At 34.9% G+C, this 20989-nt stretch overlaps 1 protein-coding gene across 3 annotated transcripts in view; it reads right to left on the reverse strand.

Moving 5' to 3' along the window:
- Window positions 1-5380: 5380 nt before the first annotated feature.
- SPoCk (secretory pathway calcium atpase) overlaps window positions 5381-20989 on the reverse strand; it is a 518064-nt gene continuing 502455 nt past the window's right edge. For all 3 annotated transcript variants that reach the window (XM_090398525.1, XM_090398527.1, XM_090398526.1), the window contains exon 24: window positions 5381-6063. In XM_090398525.1, coding sequence (XP_090254651.1) covers window positions 5939-6063 — 125 coding nt within the window. In that variant the 3' untranslated portion in view covers window positions 5381-5938. The remainder of the gene's footprint in view (window positions 6064-20989) is intronic.

Genomic DNA, 20989 nt, shown 5'->3' on the forward strand with positions numbered 1-20989 from the left:
TGGATAAGAATCCTATATTTTTATATAGCCAGTAAGTGAAACTCAAGATCGATAACTACGATCTATGAGTTTCAATGCCGAAAAACTATCGGGGAAGGCAATTCGAAGCAAAGGTGGAGCAAGCTCCCTCACTATTCTTGATATTCTCTCATAATGTAAAACACAGCTCCTAGGAGATGTAATACTGTCATTACATTATGAGGGGAGGTCACTACCCAGACCGGTTTCAACCTCAAAAAAGGTTGAAACCGGTCTGGGTAGTGAACTCCCCTCATAATGTAATGACAGTATTACATCTCCTAGGAGCTGTGTTTTACATTATGAGAGAATATCAAGAATAGTGAGGGAGCTTGCTCCACCTTTGCTTCGAATTGCCTTCGCCGATAGTTTTTCGGCATTGAAACTCATAGATCGTAGTTATCGATCTTGAGTTTCACTTACTGGCTATATAAAAATATAGGATTCTTATCCATTTAATATCTATTCAATTGCCAGAAAACTAGCCTTTTGGCTTTTTATTTTAATTACAAATTAATAGGTAATTTTTCTTTAAATTGGAGTGGTATCAAATTTGTTTCTCTTCAGTGTTACTTGAATTTTGCAAAATCTCACAGGGTGCTAGGATTTGGGGGAGTGAGGAGAGTGCAGAATGGGGGGGAGGGGGAATTGTGCTATTTTTGAGAAGGAATTCTTGAACTGAACTGAACCAGAACTTCTGCAGTTAATTGCATTCAGTATGATCCAAATGAGATTTCCAGTGGATTAACTAACTTGAAAATAGTACTGTCTGTATTAACAGACAAATTTCTTGATCTGTCCTACATTTTCATTTGTTCTGCTCACTGGATATTTCTCAATGTCTAGTATTATCTGGAAAAATGATTCCACTTTTGAACTTAAAACCAATGAAATTTTCAAATCCATCTCATTGTTTTCTTCTCCATTTTGAAATCAGTCAATTTTGATGGAGAAAGAATTGCAAAGGCACAATCACACATTTAAAATAAATGCTCAGTAGTTTGTATTCTACCTACAAGTATAGGAGTGCACTAACAGCAACAGTGTTGGTCAATACAGAAATTTTTCTAACCAAACTTGGATCACTTTAATCAAAAAAGTGCCTTGCATGAATCAAATCTCCACTTCTAATTCCATCATGTCATGGTGGTTTCAATCCCTTTTTTTTAAACCCTTAGTTTTTGCAATGCATAATTTAGAAGAATGTGGATTAATATAATTTAATCCCATACTTACAATGTTTCACATCAGGAAAAGGAGAATTATTAAGGCTCCAAAAGAGGGGGGAGGAAGGGATAGAACAAGAGGCCATTGCCTGAAACTATAAGGAGGGTGTGAACAGAAGGTTCTTTGCATGGAGAGTGGAATGCATTGCCTGAGTGTGTTGTGAATGTAGATACATTGAATCAGTTTAAATTACGGTTGGATGAGCATTGTGTGTACCTCCCACAATGAGTCTCTGACTCCATGGAGGCCAGATGTTAATAATAATAATAAAAAAGTTGTGATTTTGTCTCTCATTCATAATAGCACTTTATGGTGTAAATACCAGAAGAACAAAATTTCAGTTGCTAATCTTTAAACACATTAAACACTTTAATTTTTTTAAATATATATATATATATATATTTAAAAAAAAAAAAAAGCTAATTGACAGTAAGAAGTCAAGCTAAATATCATCTTAGAATGACCATATTCCAGATCTTAGGCAAATTAATGCAGCCATACTTACTGAGGTTAGGGGAATGTTTCATCACTGATGCGGATTCTAAAATATTTCTTTCTTGTGCTACAATTGTCTTCTTTCAGTTAACACTGTATTTAAGGATTATCCAGATCACTTTCAAACCATGCATCCAAAAAAAGTATGTGAGGTTTGAGAGTGGTATGATGAGTATATTTATGAAGAACTCTGTTATCTTTTCAGATGTACCCTGAATATAGAAGACAGGAATAATATCCTTGTGTGGGAGAAATAGGGGACATGCAGTATTCTGTATTTATAGGTTATAGCCACTGGGCTAAAACACAATGAGGACCATTTGTTCTAAAGACAAAGCCTTTCCCAAATCTTTAAGACATTGGCTACAACCCCCTATAAAACAAACAAAATACTTCATGTCTCTATCCCCCCTCCTGCACCTGTGACACAAGATCCCAATAAAACTTTTCCCATTCCATATATTCAGGGTACATCTGAAAAGATAGTGCAGGTTCTCCATAATCTTTCAAACCACACCCAGGTAGCTTTCAAACTGTACCTTCATTTGTTCTGTGAAGGGTCAGCCTCATCCTTTTGCACATCCTGGAGTGTATAAAGTTTCTTGTGCCTGTTACAGCCCACTTTGTTAATATCCATCTTGAAGAAAATCAAGAACTATATTTGCAAACATCTGTATGGTAGGTCATGACTTGCAGACCATGCTCTGGATACTCCTTCTCACAGGATTAAATGAAGGAATACAAATGTACTCAGAATCAACAATAAAACACTTTCATAACCTAAATTAGTATAGCTGCATTAAATTGCCTAAGATCCAGGAGAGTCACTGAAAGACAACATTTAGCATGATTTTAAACTTAAGTTTTTAACTAGTTACTCTATTAGGATATTACTTCATATCAGTTACAATGTGAATTGTTTCTGCAACAATCTAATTGAGTGCTGGGCATTTCAATTAGATTGTTGCAGAAACCATAGTTGTAATTTGTGCTCAGACAATGCATTCTGAATTTTTGCAAAAGATTAGCAACTGAATAAATTTTGTTCCTCTGGTGTTGATTATCCTGTTACAACCATAATAGTATCCCATGTTTTTTCTTTCCTCATGCAATTATGAACTGAAATTCTTTCTACAAAATAAAACAAACAAAAGCATTGTTACAGAACATGTTATTATTAACAGCAGATCTCCAAAAAATCAAAAGACTCGCTGTGGAGGTCCACATTCATGCAAAAAGATCACTGAATTATGCCTTAAACCCACTCACACTTTCAGGTGATGCATTCTACTCATCAACCACTTTCTATACAAAGAACCCCCTTCCTCACACTTCTTATGCAACTTTCATGGACAGCATCTCATTCTACCCTTGGCTCCTTCTGCTCTATGAAAAATGTCTTCCACATCAATTTCATAACAACCCCACACCAACTAATACGTGTCAGATTTAATGTCAAATAACTTCAATGCACAGACTAGTGCCCAATCTACATATTTTTCACAGCTGTTTACTGTTAAAACTCAATCTGTGCATTACAGATCCTACATTTTTCTTCCTTTAAAGATACAAAAAGTTTAGTTTTGTCATGTGCACTGTTCATCATTATAATCTATTTCAAATTCACATTAAATTTTGTATTTTCTACTACTTATAATTTAATGAGCATTTTAAACAGTTCATAATTACGTATTTCCATTTTTAGCAGGTCTTCCAATCTGCACGAAGGCTGCTGTTGCTTTAAACAAGTCATGATTGTTTAGTTCCCACCTTTACGAATTAATTAGTTCCTGATGACATCCGTAAATCGAGAATTCATAAAGCTCGAGTTTATTTGCCTTAAAAATAATGCTATAAGTGAGAGTTATGTTTGTAAGAAGGAATATATAAAATATAAAAGGAATATTAACTGATAAGAAAAGACTTTACCAGCCAAAGATTTACATATTTAAAAAATAACATAAGAAAAATTTTAAATTAAAAAAAATTCTTTGAAAAAAAAAAGCTCATTTCTGTATCACTGGGTGAATCGGCAGCCATCGAGGTAGTAGGAGATAGCTTTCAGCCCAGGAAGCATGGTCTGCAAGCCATGACCTGCCATACAGATGTTTGCAAATATAGTTCTTGATTTTCTTCAAGATGGATATTAACAAAGTGGGCTGTAACAGGCACAAGAAACTTTATACACTCCAGGATGTTCAAAAGGATGAGGCTGACTCTTCAGAGAACAAATGAAGGTACAGTTTGAAAGCTACCTGGGAAGCTTTGGTGCATCTTTTTATTCAAAGAAGGCCTCAAGCGTCATCTACTTCGTTGACTTTCGCTTCTTTTCATTTAAAATAGCTTGACAGCAAGCAGAAGCATTACTCATTTTGTGGGAAAAATTTACTAAATCGTTCAAAGTCTGAATCTTGTTGATTCAAAGATTGCTTAAACTTTTTGAGAAGTTTAAATGCTAAAGTGAAAAACTGAGTTGGAGCTTCATATTCGTTATCTTCTTTTTCTTCATTTCTTTCTTGTTCCTCTAATTCAAGGAGATCACTGAGGTGAGAGTTCCATAGTGTGAGATTGAAGCAGCTCATTAACATCACCTTCTGAAAAAACTTCCATTTGCAACTGGTTAGCCATACCTAAGATTGCTTGAGTTTCAGAATTCACAATTGGGTTTTCAAAGCCTTAGAAATTATCATTAAACTGAGGACAAAGTTTATGCCAAACTCCTTTCATAGTTTTTTCAGAAAGTTTATACCAGGCGCTCTGTGTTACCTGAACTGCATCTGCCAGCAAAGGTTGGTTGATTGGTAGAGCCTCTGCTACTAACAGCTCACGCAAAAAGTTAAGCAAGTTTGAGCACGGTTAGTAGTTGGATGGGACTAATAATTCGATGCTGATGGCACACTCTCCCTCGATGAGTCACATAATAATAATAATAAAAATGTTGAATCACTTCTTTTTGACGTAGTTGGAAAAGTAAAAAGGTTATAGTTAAAAATAAAATAAAATAATAAAATCAGGTGTAATTGAAGAAAACTATGAATAACACACTAGCGTCGCCAAGGCTCATTCTAACTGGTCATTACATACTGTGGAATTCCCTGTACATGCTACTAATCACTTTCGGCATGCACAATTTAAAATAAATTCTGATCCAAAAAATTTTATAAAAAATTTGTAAAGTGGGAACTACTTGTATATGCCATTTATTGCATGAGTATTATGTTTTGCTTATAAACTGAAAATTTATATTTCTTGTAATAGAAATTTCTTTTACTAAGCACAAATTACAACTATGATAAGATGCACAGCACTCTATCAGACTGTTGCTGCAATTGTTTGTTTCTGTATTTCCATTTGTTTTCAGTAAAGAGTAATAATCAATGTGTGTGCTTGATGTATGTTCTGTTTCTGTCTAGCTGTTAACCGATCATGTTGAATATAAAGGACTGGAACTATTTACATTTGTATGTTCTAGTATAATTTCAAAGTTTAATGGAATTAATTCCATTCTTATAGGTCTCAGATTTCATTTCACTTTTCAGATATAAAACACTAAATATGAACCACTGAAACAGTCACAGCATTCCAAACCATGATTCATTTAATGAAGGAGAAAAAAAGAAAAACATAAGTTTTTCAATAATTAAAGGATCACACATGTGATATTGCATTTATTTCAAAATATACACGGTATACATAAAAATCAGAAACGAGTCACTCTGAACAAGTTTGCATGGTAAAAAATAAAGAGATTTCTAACAGAGAAAACATTTAAATATAAAAATTTTCGGAATGAAAAAGGACTCAACTCGCTTTCCTTTTTTTTACCCCCCCCCACCTCCTTGATATAATGCTACAGTATTTCAAAATTTCATTTCTACCCAAGGCTTTCTTATAAATATAGCAATAGATATGAATTTATGTATGTAATTAACATAAAAAATATATTACAGCTTCGTATATCACTTTCAAAGGCAGCAAATGGATGGTTTGTTCTCAAAAATGTACACAATTGCTTCGGAAGGAGGAAAAAAAGTCCTGTTATATTTAAACACAAGCATTCTGCTATACATTTCACAGATGCTCCAAAAATTGCTTGATCGTGCAAATATTTGTGTTTCAGAAGTTTTACTTTACAAAAAAAAACATGGTTTTATATATAAATATATATATATACAGCATATAAACTACAAATTTAATGTCAAACAAGATTGGAATCAAAAAACTGTTTTGCTCTTTGCCTACGAGATATCACCCTTTCTAGAAGCTTTTTGATTTCTGATACAATGAATACTGATGATGTCAATGCCACGAGCATGAGAATATCTAAAAAAAGGAGAAAAAAACCACTAAATATCAATAATTCATGCAAATCATACTGAATTTCAATATAACTTTACTTTCGCCAGTGCAGTGAAAACAAACGAACATTTATTATACCACAATGTTTTCAGACAGCACCTCTAAAACTGTTTCTTTATTCAAACATGCACATATATACAATCATTCCTCAACTTGGAACAAGATTCATTCCAACAATACCATCATAAGTCAGAAAGGCCATAAGGATATGTTCACACACATTCACAGGCTATGCTCTTAAATTCATATATCACTGCACCCAACCAACTAGTATCTTCTATGGGTAAGGTGATGGGATCTTGCTGAAGGTCTCAAAATGATTGTCTCTCAGATTTTTGGTAGCGTGATGTAGCTAAATTTGTATAATTTTGGAGAATGTAGTGTTGTGGAGGATTCCAGATGTTAGGTTTCACAAAAATGCCGCGTTATATAAATCGCGTTATGCAAGACTCAGAAACACATAGAAAAAGTAGGGTTAGGTTCCGAAATAGTTTTTTTTTAAAGATTATATAAACAATGACATATCCAACAAAAATATATTTTTATTTAATTCAAGTAATTCATGTAAGTTAAGAAAACATATAAACTATGATACAAATACATAGTAAAAATTATAAATTGTACATAAACTTCATTGCACATAATACATAAATGTTTTAGGCAAAATAAAATCAAGTGTATATTTTAATCGTCATCACTCTCTTCAAAACTAACATTTCGTAGATGTTCTTTATTTATGAGTAGCCAGACTTCGTCATCACTTGAAATATCTTGGACATCATTTGTATAATTCTCATTGCATACTTCGGCTGGTTTAGTTATCAAGAAGTCAGTACTATGCTGCAATTTTTTTATTAAGTTCATAATATGGAGCTAAACAAATATCCAATTGTCTCATGAATTTTCTGGAGCACTCCATTGAGAGATCATTATCCATAAAATAACTTTCTTGCCAAGTCCAATCCATCTGCTAATTTCTTTAAACTGAATTCTTTAACGGCAAACAATCAGAATCTTTGGCAGAACTTTCCCCGCCATTTGGTTCAACGGCATCTATTAATTGTACCAGTTCCTCCTTATTTAAATCTATTTCTCATTCAATTAATTCGCTATTGAAGAGATTGGAGCATTTATGAAGAAGTTTGTGTAGGTTGAGTCTCATGTGCCGATTGAAACCAAATGTATCTTCAGTCTTGTTCAATCGTTACCTTGGCAATTTACAGTGGGTGGGTTTATCCCTATTAACAAACGCGTATATTATATCACAAAAGCGTTCTAAGTGGCCTTACTATAAAAATATTTTTTACATAAAAAAAAAAGCATTACATATTGTATGTAACTCACCAAAAAATAAAGTGCTGAGCTTGAGATTAACACACTTATGATTTTTAATGCGCTTTCCTGGCAGAAAACGAAGACAATTTTTCAACAATAAATACTTTATACCAAGGTTTCCCAAACTTTTTTTTTCCGTGGCCCAGTTATTTTAATACCTCATCTTCGTGATCCACTAAAATTTTTATGGCCAATAGGTAAAATAAAACAGATTTAAATATTCATAGAGTTACTTTACCACGAACAAAGAGACTGTGAAATGGTGACGCGGACGTCGATGGAGCATGTTTTTCATCCCTATTAATTAAATATTTATTCATTAGTCCCGATTAAACGCTAGTTACTTGTATTTTAGAGTCCCGTGAAAACCCCAAAATGAAACACCTACGTTTTCAAGAGTTTTTTTTTTAGGTGACCTGGTGCCGGGTCGTGACCACCATTTGGGAACTGCTGCTTTATATGGTAAACAATTGATGTACATGCATGCTAAAGAGTATTTCCCCTAATATATCGCTACTTATAACTACATGCGCGATACGGGCAGACGCAAATTTAACGAAGATAAACTTTGATTTTTAAATTGTGCGTTGAAATATATATGAAAAGATAAAAGGTTACTACAGTTTGCAGACCGCCTTATATCGAAACCGCATTATACAAGGGTTACCTGTATGTATACATCATACTATATTGTAGTTAATAATGGAACACAATTGCAAAGTGCTTCTGTGCACTTACCTGTGAAATAATCAGCTAAAAACACATACTTAAGAGCAATTCTTTCAAAGCTGCTGATTTATTAATTGCACAATTCTCTGGATGAAGCAGGGAAGGCTCGGTCATCAACAGATTCTTTCGAATTCAAAAATTGCAACAGTGTTCTGAGGATAGTTGGCCAGATGCGTAATTTGTGTGAAGATCTAGACTCATTTTCAGGAGTCAGGTAACAGCAAGAGTTAAGCCTCTTTAAAAATTTGTCCATTATGCTAACTTAGTCTGCACAGTTTGCCTTTTTTTTTTTTTGCATAAATTTCTCTGTAGTGAGCAACTGCTGCATGCATCATTGTCTGAATGGTTCTGTCACTACTTGGTTCATTTAACAATCTTTCAAAGTAATTACTCCATACATCTAAGATATCCTTATCTTAAGTTTTCATGCTACCTTTATCATGTTCAATTCCTTTTACAATAATACTCTTTCCTCCATTTCTAAGCTTCTTGACATTTCTAAACATTTTGCCACCTTCCTGATATTTATTTTCTGCATTCTTAGCTCTTACATTTTTATCTGTATTCTTTTAGGGCATCTTCATCTTATCTGCTAGGAACTTTTGGTATGTTTTCTTCTTTTCCAGGAATGCTTCTTTAACTTCCTGTGTCCAGTGGTGTTCTTATTTTTCTATCCTTGCAGACAACTTCACCACATCCATAGTTGAATCAATCAATGTCTTTTTCAGAGTTTGCGATTTTTGTTTTCAGTTTGTTTCATTTTTTCTTCAATAATGTTTGTATAATCAAGTCGATAATTTATTTGTAAAAGCTACTTAACTTTACTTCTTTTTAAAACTTTCTTACATACTGTTCTTTTCAATGTGATATCCAATTTTATCCCGCTAAGTACTGTCTGACCACAGAAGCGAGAGCCGCTGCTGGCAGATTGCCAAGAAGAGTCAATTAATAAAATTAAAAAAGTCTGTTAACATTTTGATATTCAGTTAGGTTAGGTATGAGAATTCTTGTTTCAATGTGTCCTTGAAATTACACTTTTATTCGAGCATCTCACAGGTTTAATCTCATTCAATTTATTTGCAATCTATTTTCAAATTTAAATTACTAAATCCCTTAAATAATGTTACACCCCCACATTTTCAAAGTACTGAAAATGTTACACCCCCACATTTTCAGTACTTTGAAAAATTCCAAAGAAAATATTAGAATTCACCTGCATTTATCTATCACACTGGACATACTACACATAAGTCAACTCTCGTGTGCATTATAATGTCACCTGTGGAAACTATGTGAAAGCCACCTGAATGGATTATGATGCCATCTATTGGAAATAGTGTAACTTTTTTTTACTAATTTGCAAAAAATCATAGTTAGATTAGAGTTTACTAACTGGGATGTGTTTTTTAAAAAAGGACATTTAGCACTCCATTTTCATTTTCTTGAGACAATCCTATTAAAAAGACATCTAATCATCCTAAGGTAGAGGTATAGTTTAAGGTACAAAAATATGGTTTCTTGCCGAAAAATATTAAAGCATTATCTTCTTTGGAAGCTGAGTTGGTAAAAGTCACAGATTCAAACTCTACATAACATGAATATTTACAAACATTTGCATAACTTCTTCAGTTTTTATAATGCTTGTCTTAAAACAAAATCTCATTTCTAATGTCAATGCAGTGGGTTTCATATTTGTGTGCAAATCATATAAATATCATCACTGGTTTGCAGTTTCTATGTGTTGCCAGAACATGAACCACACACTGATAGATCCAAGAATGTGCACCACTCTCTTATTTATTGTACTATCCCATACTTTGAAATTCACTATGGACGCTTTTTTATTCATATGAGATATTCATAAACTGGATTCAACACTACTTCAAATAAATCTCAGACTTCATACCAGTTTTGCCCTAAACTGATTAATACACATTCATTCTACTCTTAAAGAATGAATTTCTGCCCTTTTGTCATCCCCTCCTGATTACAGTCATTCACCTAGTCTCAGATCTGTGAATTTTTTTTTCTCTCTACGTTTTCTGAGGTATCTCTTGTTGTAACTATATGATAGCAGTCTTTATAATATCAGGTATATTATATACACAAAATATATTAAAATTTGACAAATGTTTTCCATTGTCAGGGTGTCTATAAAATTTACACCATGCTCAATATTGATCTTCTTTTGTTGCTTGGCACTGTGTGTTTCACCAAGGCTTTGGATACAGTAGAAATCGAGATAAGGTTTTTGGAATTGTGGTTGTTGTTGTTGCCTGGAGAATATGATCTGTGCCATATTTCACTGATAGTTGATTGACTGTTTCAGCATCAAAGTTTGCAAGATGAGAAAATGTATTCCAGTTAGTATGGTAGATTTTCCACATAGGCATCTGTGTAAGAGAACACGGTTCCTATGAAGACATGGTGCAAATAACAGGAAAATGTTTGCTTCCATAGATGTTCTCTTCAACATTCCATATGAGCAGCAGAAAAATGGCATCAGAGCAGCCTAAGTTCTGTTGAAAAATACGAGTGGGTACTGACTTTGTTACTAAGAAGGGAGAGGTCAATTGTCGAGCATTTGTTCAATGACATGACCTTGTCAATTTATATTGTTGTTGGTACTATCCCAACAGAATGTCATTGTCCATTAAAGTCATTCATGAGAAGTATTGGTTGAGGTAGTTGTAATATGAGATTATCCAGTTCGATCTCATTTAATTCACAATCCGATGGTAAATAAATGGAACATACTGTAATAAGAAATCTCACATCGCTGCTGCTTCCAAAGCGATATTAAGTTAGAAATGTTGGAATTGAATGTGATTTCCTACTAGGATTAACCATTAGCAGAACCAGCTCCAGTTCTGTTCATACTAGGTTTTAAGTATGTTTTAGCTTTGTAGACATGTTCAATTTCTGAGATACCGAGGGCTTATATTGAGGGCTCTGTCAGGCTTATATTTATCGACTGATTTAGGGAAGTATGGACAGTGTCCATCTCTTCTTTTGGAAAATTGTTTAATATGTCATCTGATGTGTCAGGATCATTTGGTGGATATAGAAGTATCAATTTTTTCTATGGGAGCATCTAGTGGTTTATCTTTAAGTGATATCCTTGCTATAATTTTTTTTGATAAGAGGGATCTCATCATATGGGATCGTCTTTGAAGTTGTTTCAGGTATGAGAAGGTAGGTCATGCAACTGATGCACTCCACAGAGAAACATTCACAATCATAAAGTTTGGTTATGGTGAAATTATCAGATGGTGGAATAGACATATGAGTTTGAGTTAGTGATGATATTTTCTTACAACATCTTCTCAGCATAAGAAGATTTCAGGATAGGTGTGGTGGTTACTAGCTTCCTCTTTGCATCCTGATATGATATATTTTGTTCTCTTTTTATCTTTTGTATTTCATTTTCATCCTTCTGCCACTGAATGCATGGGAATAAGCTGGATGATCTCCCTGATGATGATATGCATATCTTTCTGTGCAGAACAAGATTTGCTATTATGTTCATTACTACCACATTGGGCACATGTGGTAGAACCACCACAGGCAGTTTGGGCATTCCCATATTTGATATTTAAAGCATCTAAGTGGATTAAAGATGCACAGCCTAACAGGACAGCTTAGATACCCTGTTTTTACAGATGTTGAAGGTTTATCAAAAGTAAGGATGACGTCCCTGGTCAGAACAAGGTGGTCATGCTCATATCAAGATATGCATCATACCCATTGCTTCCTGATTTTTAAACTCTGAACATATCTCCTCATCTGATATCACTTCTCTAGAAAGAGTTTAGTGTTTTGCAAGGTGATACTGTAATTGGTTTTCCACATTTTTATTACTCTGAGTAATTTGTCTGAGTGTTGCTGACAGGTTTCCACAAATATGTCATCAGAACATAGTTTCTTCACTGTTTCAGAAGTTCCTGCCAGTCCTTCTAAACCTTCAAAAAGGTTTAGAAGGACTGTTGTATAGATGATGAAAAACACTGCTCCATTTATACTAGTGTCACGTCTTTTATTTCTTACTTCTGTTATCAAATGATGTATCAATGATATCAGAACTTGGTTGGGACCTTGTGAGGGTCCCTGAAAAATTTAAGGATGAATTCATGCTCAAGAGATTTTTTGTTCGATGTCAGAGCTTCCCACCCACTAACTGCACTCAAGAATGGAATGCCAGGGCTATCTCAACACCACAACAAGCCTTGAGACCTACAGTAACACTGTTGATTCTTGCAGGCAACCCTACTAGCTGAATGATACTAGCCAGGACTTCCTGTCTTGCAGAAGCAGAATCCTAAGTAGTATAAGACTACTAGGATCTCCCTTTTCAGAAGTCCATGGATCACACTACATGGCAAACACAGCAGCATGGCACTGGCTTGTAGCGATGGTGGTCTGGGAGACAGGATAGCAAAAAACACTCAGGAGAAGTAGAGCAAAGAACACAGAAGAAAAGCAAAGAAAAAGAGGAAGAATGAAAAGGGCCAGTACCATCACTGGGAAGTTTCCTCCACCATGAGGAGGGGGGGGGGATAAGACAGACTGAATTATTATTATTATTACAAGAGACCTCCTCCAGAGAGTCAGGGACTCATTGAGGGAGGCCACACATCACATTATAACTTCTCTTGAATTAGTTCAAGCTGTCTCTACTTACAACCTCCAAAAGGTGTGATGAATGGCTTGTCCAAAAGACAAGCCATTTCTTGCCAGCATTCATTCTTAACTTCTATGGATGCCTTCTCCCCACTCTACATAAAATGAAAAATTCATCTACTGGAATCCTGTGTGACCCCCTTTCAAGTGTTTGTAGGTCTCTATCAAATCATGTATCTTTAGCTTGTCTGCTAGCATCTGCAATCTACAAATTCTCAATCTCTTCTCATAACCTACATTTCACAGTCTTGATATCATTAACACTTCTATTTGCACTCGTTCCACTATATCTACATCACCTTGGAAGCCAGGAAACCAGATCTGTGCACAATAGTCCAGATGTGGTTGTATCAATGCCTTGTAAAGGGGCAAAATGCCAAGCCTGGTCAGTTTCTTCTAGCATAAATCATGCCAAAATAATATGCCACAGGATAACTCATTATACTAAAGTGCATAACTTTACATTTACTAACATTGAATGCACAGCCATTTTTACATGCCCATAATTCCAGCTTATTCAAATCACTCTGCAAGCACCAGGTCCTTTGCATTCCTGATTAACCTGACTATCTTTGCAATCATCAGCAACACACAGCTGCATGCCACCTGTTAAATTCTTCCCAATATCTTTAATGTAATGAATGAATAACAATGGACCAAGGGCTGATCCCTGGGGCACACTGCTGGTTACCTTAAATAATGTAGATTCACATCCTCCATACACCATTCTTTAATATGTCATTCAGCCATCCTATTATCCAAACTAGTAATTTTATAATCCAATCCCATATCCTCCAACTTAAGCAACAGCCTTCCATGCTGAATCCTGTCAAAAGCAGTAGCAGAATCCAAAATGTATCATGGATATATCCATCCCTGTTGTCTAACTCAATGGTCACATTATTATAAAATGTGAGCAAGTTACTTAAACATGACCTTCCCATAGTAAACCCATGCTGTTCGTTGCAAATTAAAAATTCTCTGTCAACCCATTTCTGTATACAATCTCTTACAAACTTTTTCCAAAATCTTCACCCCCACTCTAGAGATATTGATATGTTGATAGAGACATCAGTCTTTGCACCATCCTTGTGCAATGGGAAAATGATACTTTCATCCAACTCTTGTGGGATCTTCCTGTGCTGAGACCCAGATTATATAGTCAGATCTAAAGGCACACAGCCACTTCAACTGATCACTCTTTTAGCATCCATGCTGACATTCCTATTGCTGAATGTATATTCAGTTTATGCAGCAGATCTGTATGTTGCATATATCATATTAGGTTGGCAGCTTTTAGCAAGGCAGGAAGTCATTAGTTGAACAATCTCTCTTCTGCAATAATAAGAATTGGGTTAACAACCAGACACGTCATGAGGAATTTTGGCACATATGGCCAGGAAAGAAAACTGAGCCATTCTAAAAAAAAAAAAAACTTTAAAAATCTTAATTTTTGCACCTATGTAAAATTAGTGCCTATGGCCGGGGCCACATTGGCCATAGCCTCACTATGCCTCTGTTAACAACAATCAGCAGTCTATGGATAGCATGAGTTTTCTAAAGGAAGATTACGTTTCAGCAATCCACTTACTTATTATAACATGGTGACAAATGCATTGGACAACAGAGATGCATACATGGTGATTTATTCAGATTTTGTGAAGGCTTTTGATAGACTGCCATATGCTTGAAATTAAATTGGAATGCATTGGATTAGATAGTAGGTTAGTGTACTGGAATTGAGCTATTACTGTTTACCTTGTGTACCAATGACAATGGGAAAGGTTTGAATGGATATACAGTTGTTTGCCAACGATGCAAAGATGAGAACAGACCTATCAGCAGTAGAGCTGATGTTGCTGCTTTGCAAAAGCAGACTGAGTGAAGGTTGCAAGTTCAGTGTTGCATAGCGTAAGGTTATAAAGTTCAGGAAGCAAAGATAGGATGCAGAGTTGGTGGAGATATCTTAGAGAAGGTGGAGGAAATTGAATGTGATGGTTGACAAGGACTTAACCCTAAAATAGATGTTATGGTTCCAATGTATAAGGCTTTGATCAAGGTTGTTTTTGGTCTCTGGAATGTTAAGTATGAAGAGACAGATTGACAAAATTGAATTCATAGTCTATTAGATAGGAGGAGGAGGAGATTTGAGATCTATATTATTACCAGATTAATATAGTGGAGACAAGAGGACAACAAGAGGCCATTTGTGGAAGTTGTATAAGCATAAAAAATTTGAGATGTAAAAAAAAATTAGGTGAAAACTATTTTCACAATGCAAAATTTTATCTTTGTATCAAAGGCATCTTCAGTACAGTGGTAATAGCACATAATTAAAATACAAATAACAAGCATCACAATCATTGCATAACTAAGACAATAACTAGTCAATAAAATACTCAATAGTATTAACTAGCATAGCACTTTTCAATTGATCTCTGTTTTTAGCAACTGTAACAACAGTAGATAGAGGTAACTTTGGCCTGTGCCGTGTATCAGTGTTCAATACACTATCTTCACTAAATTTAATAATTTTAATATGTAAGAGGTTTACATGGCTTCTTCTTTTCACTGGAAGCAATAGCAGCACCCTTATATTGAATTTTTTCTGCCATTATTAACAAGCATGAAGTCAAAACTCATCATGGGAGGTCTCACTATCACACACACAACGTTTGATCAGCTGTGTGTGTGTGTGTGTGATAGTGAGACCTCCCATGATGAGTTTTGATTCCATGAAGATGATGATGATTAAACAATCAAATTTAAAAAAAAAAACATGTTTCAATTTGTATAGAAAGGCTAAGGTGTTGATCAGTATCCATAATAAAGCTTCACACTATAACTAATGGGATGCTTAAGGGTCAAAGTTGAGAGGAGACCTCCACATAGCCTTTAAAAGAATGTGGAGAACCGATTAGGACGTTTAACCTTGTCCAATCCTCACCTTCTCACGGTGCACCCTGTTAGGTATCTACTTGGATACTGAACAAATAAGGATGGCTGGCAATTTGGAATTTAGATGACCAAATTGTATTCTTATTGGCTTAAACACAAATAAAATGATGATACAACATGACAGAATTTCATGCCGGTTGGGATGTTGCCCAATTAAGCAAGGCCACCATTGTTTTTGCCAGGGAACCAGGGCTAACAGCAAAAAGTCAGCTGCTGGAACAAATCCTGAAACACACCCCAAATCAACATCAGAGTTCAAAATCAGTACTATCAACATAAGAAGCCTGAATGGCAAAGAAATGGAGCTGGCTGAGGAATTGGATAAGTACCAGATTGACATAATAAGGGTGACTGAAACAAAAAGACAAAAACTAGCGAAATCTTTCCTAAGCAATAAATGCAAAATGTTATATTCAGGCAATAACATTCAGGAAAAGGTGTTGCTATAGCATTCAACACTAAATACGAGGCTAATCTTTTTGAATGCCAGGCAATATCAAGTAGAGTGGCATGGGAAACTGCACAATGAGACTTATTTGTGCCTATGGTCCCATAGAAGGTTTTACTAAGGTAGAAGTGGAGGAATTTTTTGAAGATTTAGAGAAAGTAACTGACACAATAAAAAAGAAAAGTTGGTCCTTGTTGGGGATCTAAATAACAGAGTAGGAAATATTTGTCAGACATAAAGAAATATTTTAGGAAAATTTGGAGAAAAGAACAAAGCTAATAATAATGGCAAATACATGTTGTATTTCTGCTCAGGACATGGACTGGTTATTACTAACACTATGTTCCAACATAAAAATGTGCACAAATTCACATGGAGAGAAGAGGCAAGGAATAAGAAAAGTCTCATTGACTATGTTATTGTTGATAGTGATGTTTTCTCCCTGGTGCAGGACACTACAGTGTACAGAGGATTTGAAATTGGAAGTGATCACCATTTCGTCTTGAGTAGGATAAAATTGAATTTCATATTGAAAAGAAGAACAGGTAAGAAAGTATTAAATCAAGCAAAAGTTAAGCAGCTCTTTTTAATTGTAGATTAAAATACACAAACATTATTCAAAAAAAAAAAAAAAAATGAAAGAGTTTGAGAACAGGAACAAAACTTTGGAAATTCAGTGGCAAGCCCTGAAGAAAGCATTAATTGATTTAGCCAGAGAGGCATGTGGTAAGGTTGCCTGCAAGGATACAAAAATCAGAACTCCATGGCAGACAAAGGAAATTAAAGAGGCAGTGAAAGAAAAGAGAGCATATCAAAAGTTCTGGTGAATAAGTCAGCTTGTGTTCTTGGAGAATACAGAGACAAATATAAGAAGATAAACACTGTGTAAAAACTAGCTAAACAAAAGTCATGGAAAGACTTCGGCAAGAACATAGAAAATAAATATTAGGAAGGTGCAAAATATTCTGGAGACTGTTGAAAAAGCTCAAAAATGGAGGAAAGAGCTGTAAAAGGAATTAGAGATGATACACGTGACATGAAAACTGGAAAAAAGATATCCTTGGTGTATGGAGTAATTACTTCGAAAAATTGCTAAATGAAACAAGCAGTGATAGCACAGTGGTAAAAAACACTCAACAGGCATACAGTCGGGAATACATATCCATACTTGAAGTAGAAAAAGCCATCAAAAGCCTGAAATGGAAAGGCAGCTGGAGTAGATGATATTTGACCAGAAATGCCCAAGTATGGAGGTATAAACATCTTGTGTGGCTGTAGTGTATAGTTCAGAAGGCCTGGACAGAGGGATGAATTCCAGATGATTGGAGTAGGATTCTCATAGTACTCATATAGAAAAAGAGAAATAAAACAATGTGAGAATTACAGACGTATTTCACAAGTGAGTGTTCCTGGTAATATTTATGCAAGTATTTAAGATTTTTGCAATTTTTTTTATTTAAGATTTATGCAAATATAGTTGAGAAGGATTGTGGAAGAAGCTTGGTGAAGAACAAACTGGATTCAGGGCAAATAGAGGCTGTCGACATCAGATTTTCACTTTATGACAAGTAGTTGAGAAATCTTGGGAATATAACAAAGATCTGTATTTAAGTTTTGTAGACCTGCAAAAGGCATATGACAAGGTGCTAAGAGAAAAGCTATTCGAAATACTACAGTTATATGGTGTCAATGGGGCATTATATTAAGAAATACTTAGTCTTTATTTGAGTTGTAAGTCAGCAGTTAGAATTGAAGCAAGTACAGGAAGATGGTTTAATGTTAAATCTGGTGTGAGACAAGGATGTACATTATCCCCTCTGTTATTCATTATCTATATGGATCACATTATGAAGGAAACTGATATCAAACATGATATTAAACATGATATCAAAATTGGAGATGTCAATGTCAGCTCTATGCTTTATGCGGATGATGTTATACTTCTAAATTATTCCGCTACAAGTCTGCAAGATTCTCTGACTAAATTGAATAACTGCTGTAATAGATATGGTATTAAGGTCAGCAATAAAAAGACAAATACAATGAAAATAGGCAGAATCATTGAAAATGTCAACTGTGTTGTGAATGGAGAACCTGTGGAACAAGTAAAACATTTCAGCTACTTAGGCACGATTTTTAGTGAAGATGGTAAATTCAATATAGAAATAGACAACAGAATCAGCAAAGCTGGTATGGTGGGAAGTCAAATGAATAAATTCATATGGAATAAGAGAGAAATTAGTTTTCTCTCTTATTCCGGAACACTAAATTAGCTGTATACAAGACAGTGTTCAAACCAGTTTTAACTTGTGGATCCGAGAGCTGGGTCAGAAGTAAAACACTTGACCAAAGACTAGAGACTGTAGATATGAGAGTCCTGAGAAAGATTAGAGGCGTGAACTGATGGCATCAATGGCAATATCATATTAAAAACAAGGATATTAGGAAAGAACTTGACATTGTCAGCATCCAGGAATGCATTAGCAGAGCTAATCTCAGGTGGTATGGTCACTTAAATAGAATGGGAGAGAAAAGATTACCAAAACAAGTGTTCTCTGCCAGGTTGGCAGGAAAACGACACAGAGGAAGACCAAGATATAGGTGGATTGATACTGTACAAAGTGCCTTAGACGATAGAAATATAAGATCTGATAATGTTGGAGTCTTGACAAGTAACAGACTGATTTGGAGGAAAATTGTAGATAGGAAGTTAGTAATGATGTAATTTTTTCATGTAGTACTATCATATCCTGTACACCCCTTGAGGGTACATGGCAGGAATTTGATGATGATGATAATGATGGTTAAGGATATAACCAAAAAATTCAAACCAAAACTTATAATTACAGAGGAAAATGGCAAGATCTTAAATTACACTAATGACATAGCCAGAAGATAGAAAGAATATTGCGCTGAGCTTTACAAGGACTCAGCTATTCAACTAGAGGACGAAGGAGCTATGGAAAACATGGAAATGGAACTGGAGATTCTCAGAAGTGAAGTAGAACAAGCAATCAAAAAATAAAGGAATAACAAAGCCCCAGGTCCTGATTCAATACAGGTTGAAAAACCTTGGAGAGAATGCAGTCAACTGGATACATGATTTATGCAACAAAATCTGAAAGATGGCCAAATGACTGGACTAGTTCTACCATCATTCCCATATACAAGAAAGGCAATCACAACAAATGCGAAAACTACTGCACCATTGTCCTTATCTCACATACCAGCAAGATTTTATATTATCAAGGAAAGATTACAAATTTATAGATCATTAGATCTCAGAAGAACATGCAGGATTCAGAAATGGTCGAGGAACTATAGATCATATATCTAACATCATACAAATAATCAAAAAAGGGAATTCAACTTAAGCCCTTATCTATGCTTTATAGATTACTTCAAAGCCTTTGACTGTATGAGATGGGATATTTTTATGGGACATCATGCAAGAATCAGGAATACCAAACCATCTAGTAACCCTCATAAAGAACTTATATCAACAAAATCAAGCAACAGTAAGAAGTGAAAACTCAGTGTCCCCCTGCATTCCAATTTGAAAAAGGTTCAAGACAAGGATGCATACTCTCACCATTACTATTCACCCTTTACAGCGAAACTATAATGAAAAGATCTCTAGAAAAGTGGAATGGAGGCATTAAATTAGGTGGCCGAACAATCACTAACCTACAATATGCAGATGACATAGTGATAACAGCAACAAATGAACAGGAATTAAAATCCATCCTAAATCAAGACAAAACCAAAATAATGGTTTTAAACAATGCAGAAGAGATAAATGTATAAGGAATTGAAATTGTCGACAATTTCAATTACCTTGGAATGATAATAACAAAAAAGATGGATGTAAAAAAGAGATAAGAAGAAGAACAGCACTAGCTAAGAAAGCGATGACTGATTTAACTAAGATCAGTTAAGACAGGCACATCTCCAAAAAGACCAAAATTAAGCTTGTAGAAACCCTTAGTTTATTCGATCTTTCTCTATGCTTCTGAATGTTGGACAATGACAGAAGAAAAAGAATTGAGGCATTTAAGCTCTCGCTGGAGAAGATTGTTAAGAGTGTCTTGGACAGAAAAACGAACAAATAAAAGTATCCTAGAAGAACTGAATATCCACACAAGACTGATAAACATAACTGACAAGAGAATACTGCAATATTTTAGACACATATGTAGAAAGGAAGGCAACTGTCTGAAAAAAAATAATCATCCAGGATAAACCATGTGGGAAAAGAAAAAGAGGAAAAACCACCATACAGGTGGAATGACCAAATATCAAGAATCACTGGACTTAGAGAAAGAAATGGCGAAGCATCATCAGGAAGGTCACGAGTCCTCAGACATGAGGAGATCCGTGAGATTCTGGTTACTTGTTTGTATATATCAATTGTGAAGTTCTGATAACACCTACTATGTGTAATTAATTGTTTGCAGTCTTTTTTTTGTACATAACTTTTGGTAGTATCCCTGACAATGTAGGTCTGATGACTTATGAAACTTGTAGGGTTATATTTGTTTATTTTATTAAACTTGTTATTTGTCTAAAAACATGTGGTCTCAATATTGGAAACTTTCCACAGAAATGTAATAGTTTACTCAGATTAAGACTGACCTACACCTGTAATTAGTACTGAGCTCATTTATTAAATGATGTACTTGGGGTGAGGAGACCTTAATAATTAACGCATGCTTAATTTTTAGCTGACTATAGTTTTTT

This window comes from Typopeltis vanoorti, chromosome 9, assembly GCF_054136105.1.
Source record: "Typopeltis vanoorti isolate ZY-2024b chromosome 9, IOZ_Tvanoo_1.0, whole genome shotgun sequence".
NCBI lineage: Eukaryota > Metazoa > Arthropoda > Arachnida > Uropygi > Thelyphonidae > Typopeltis > Typopeltis vanoorti.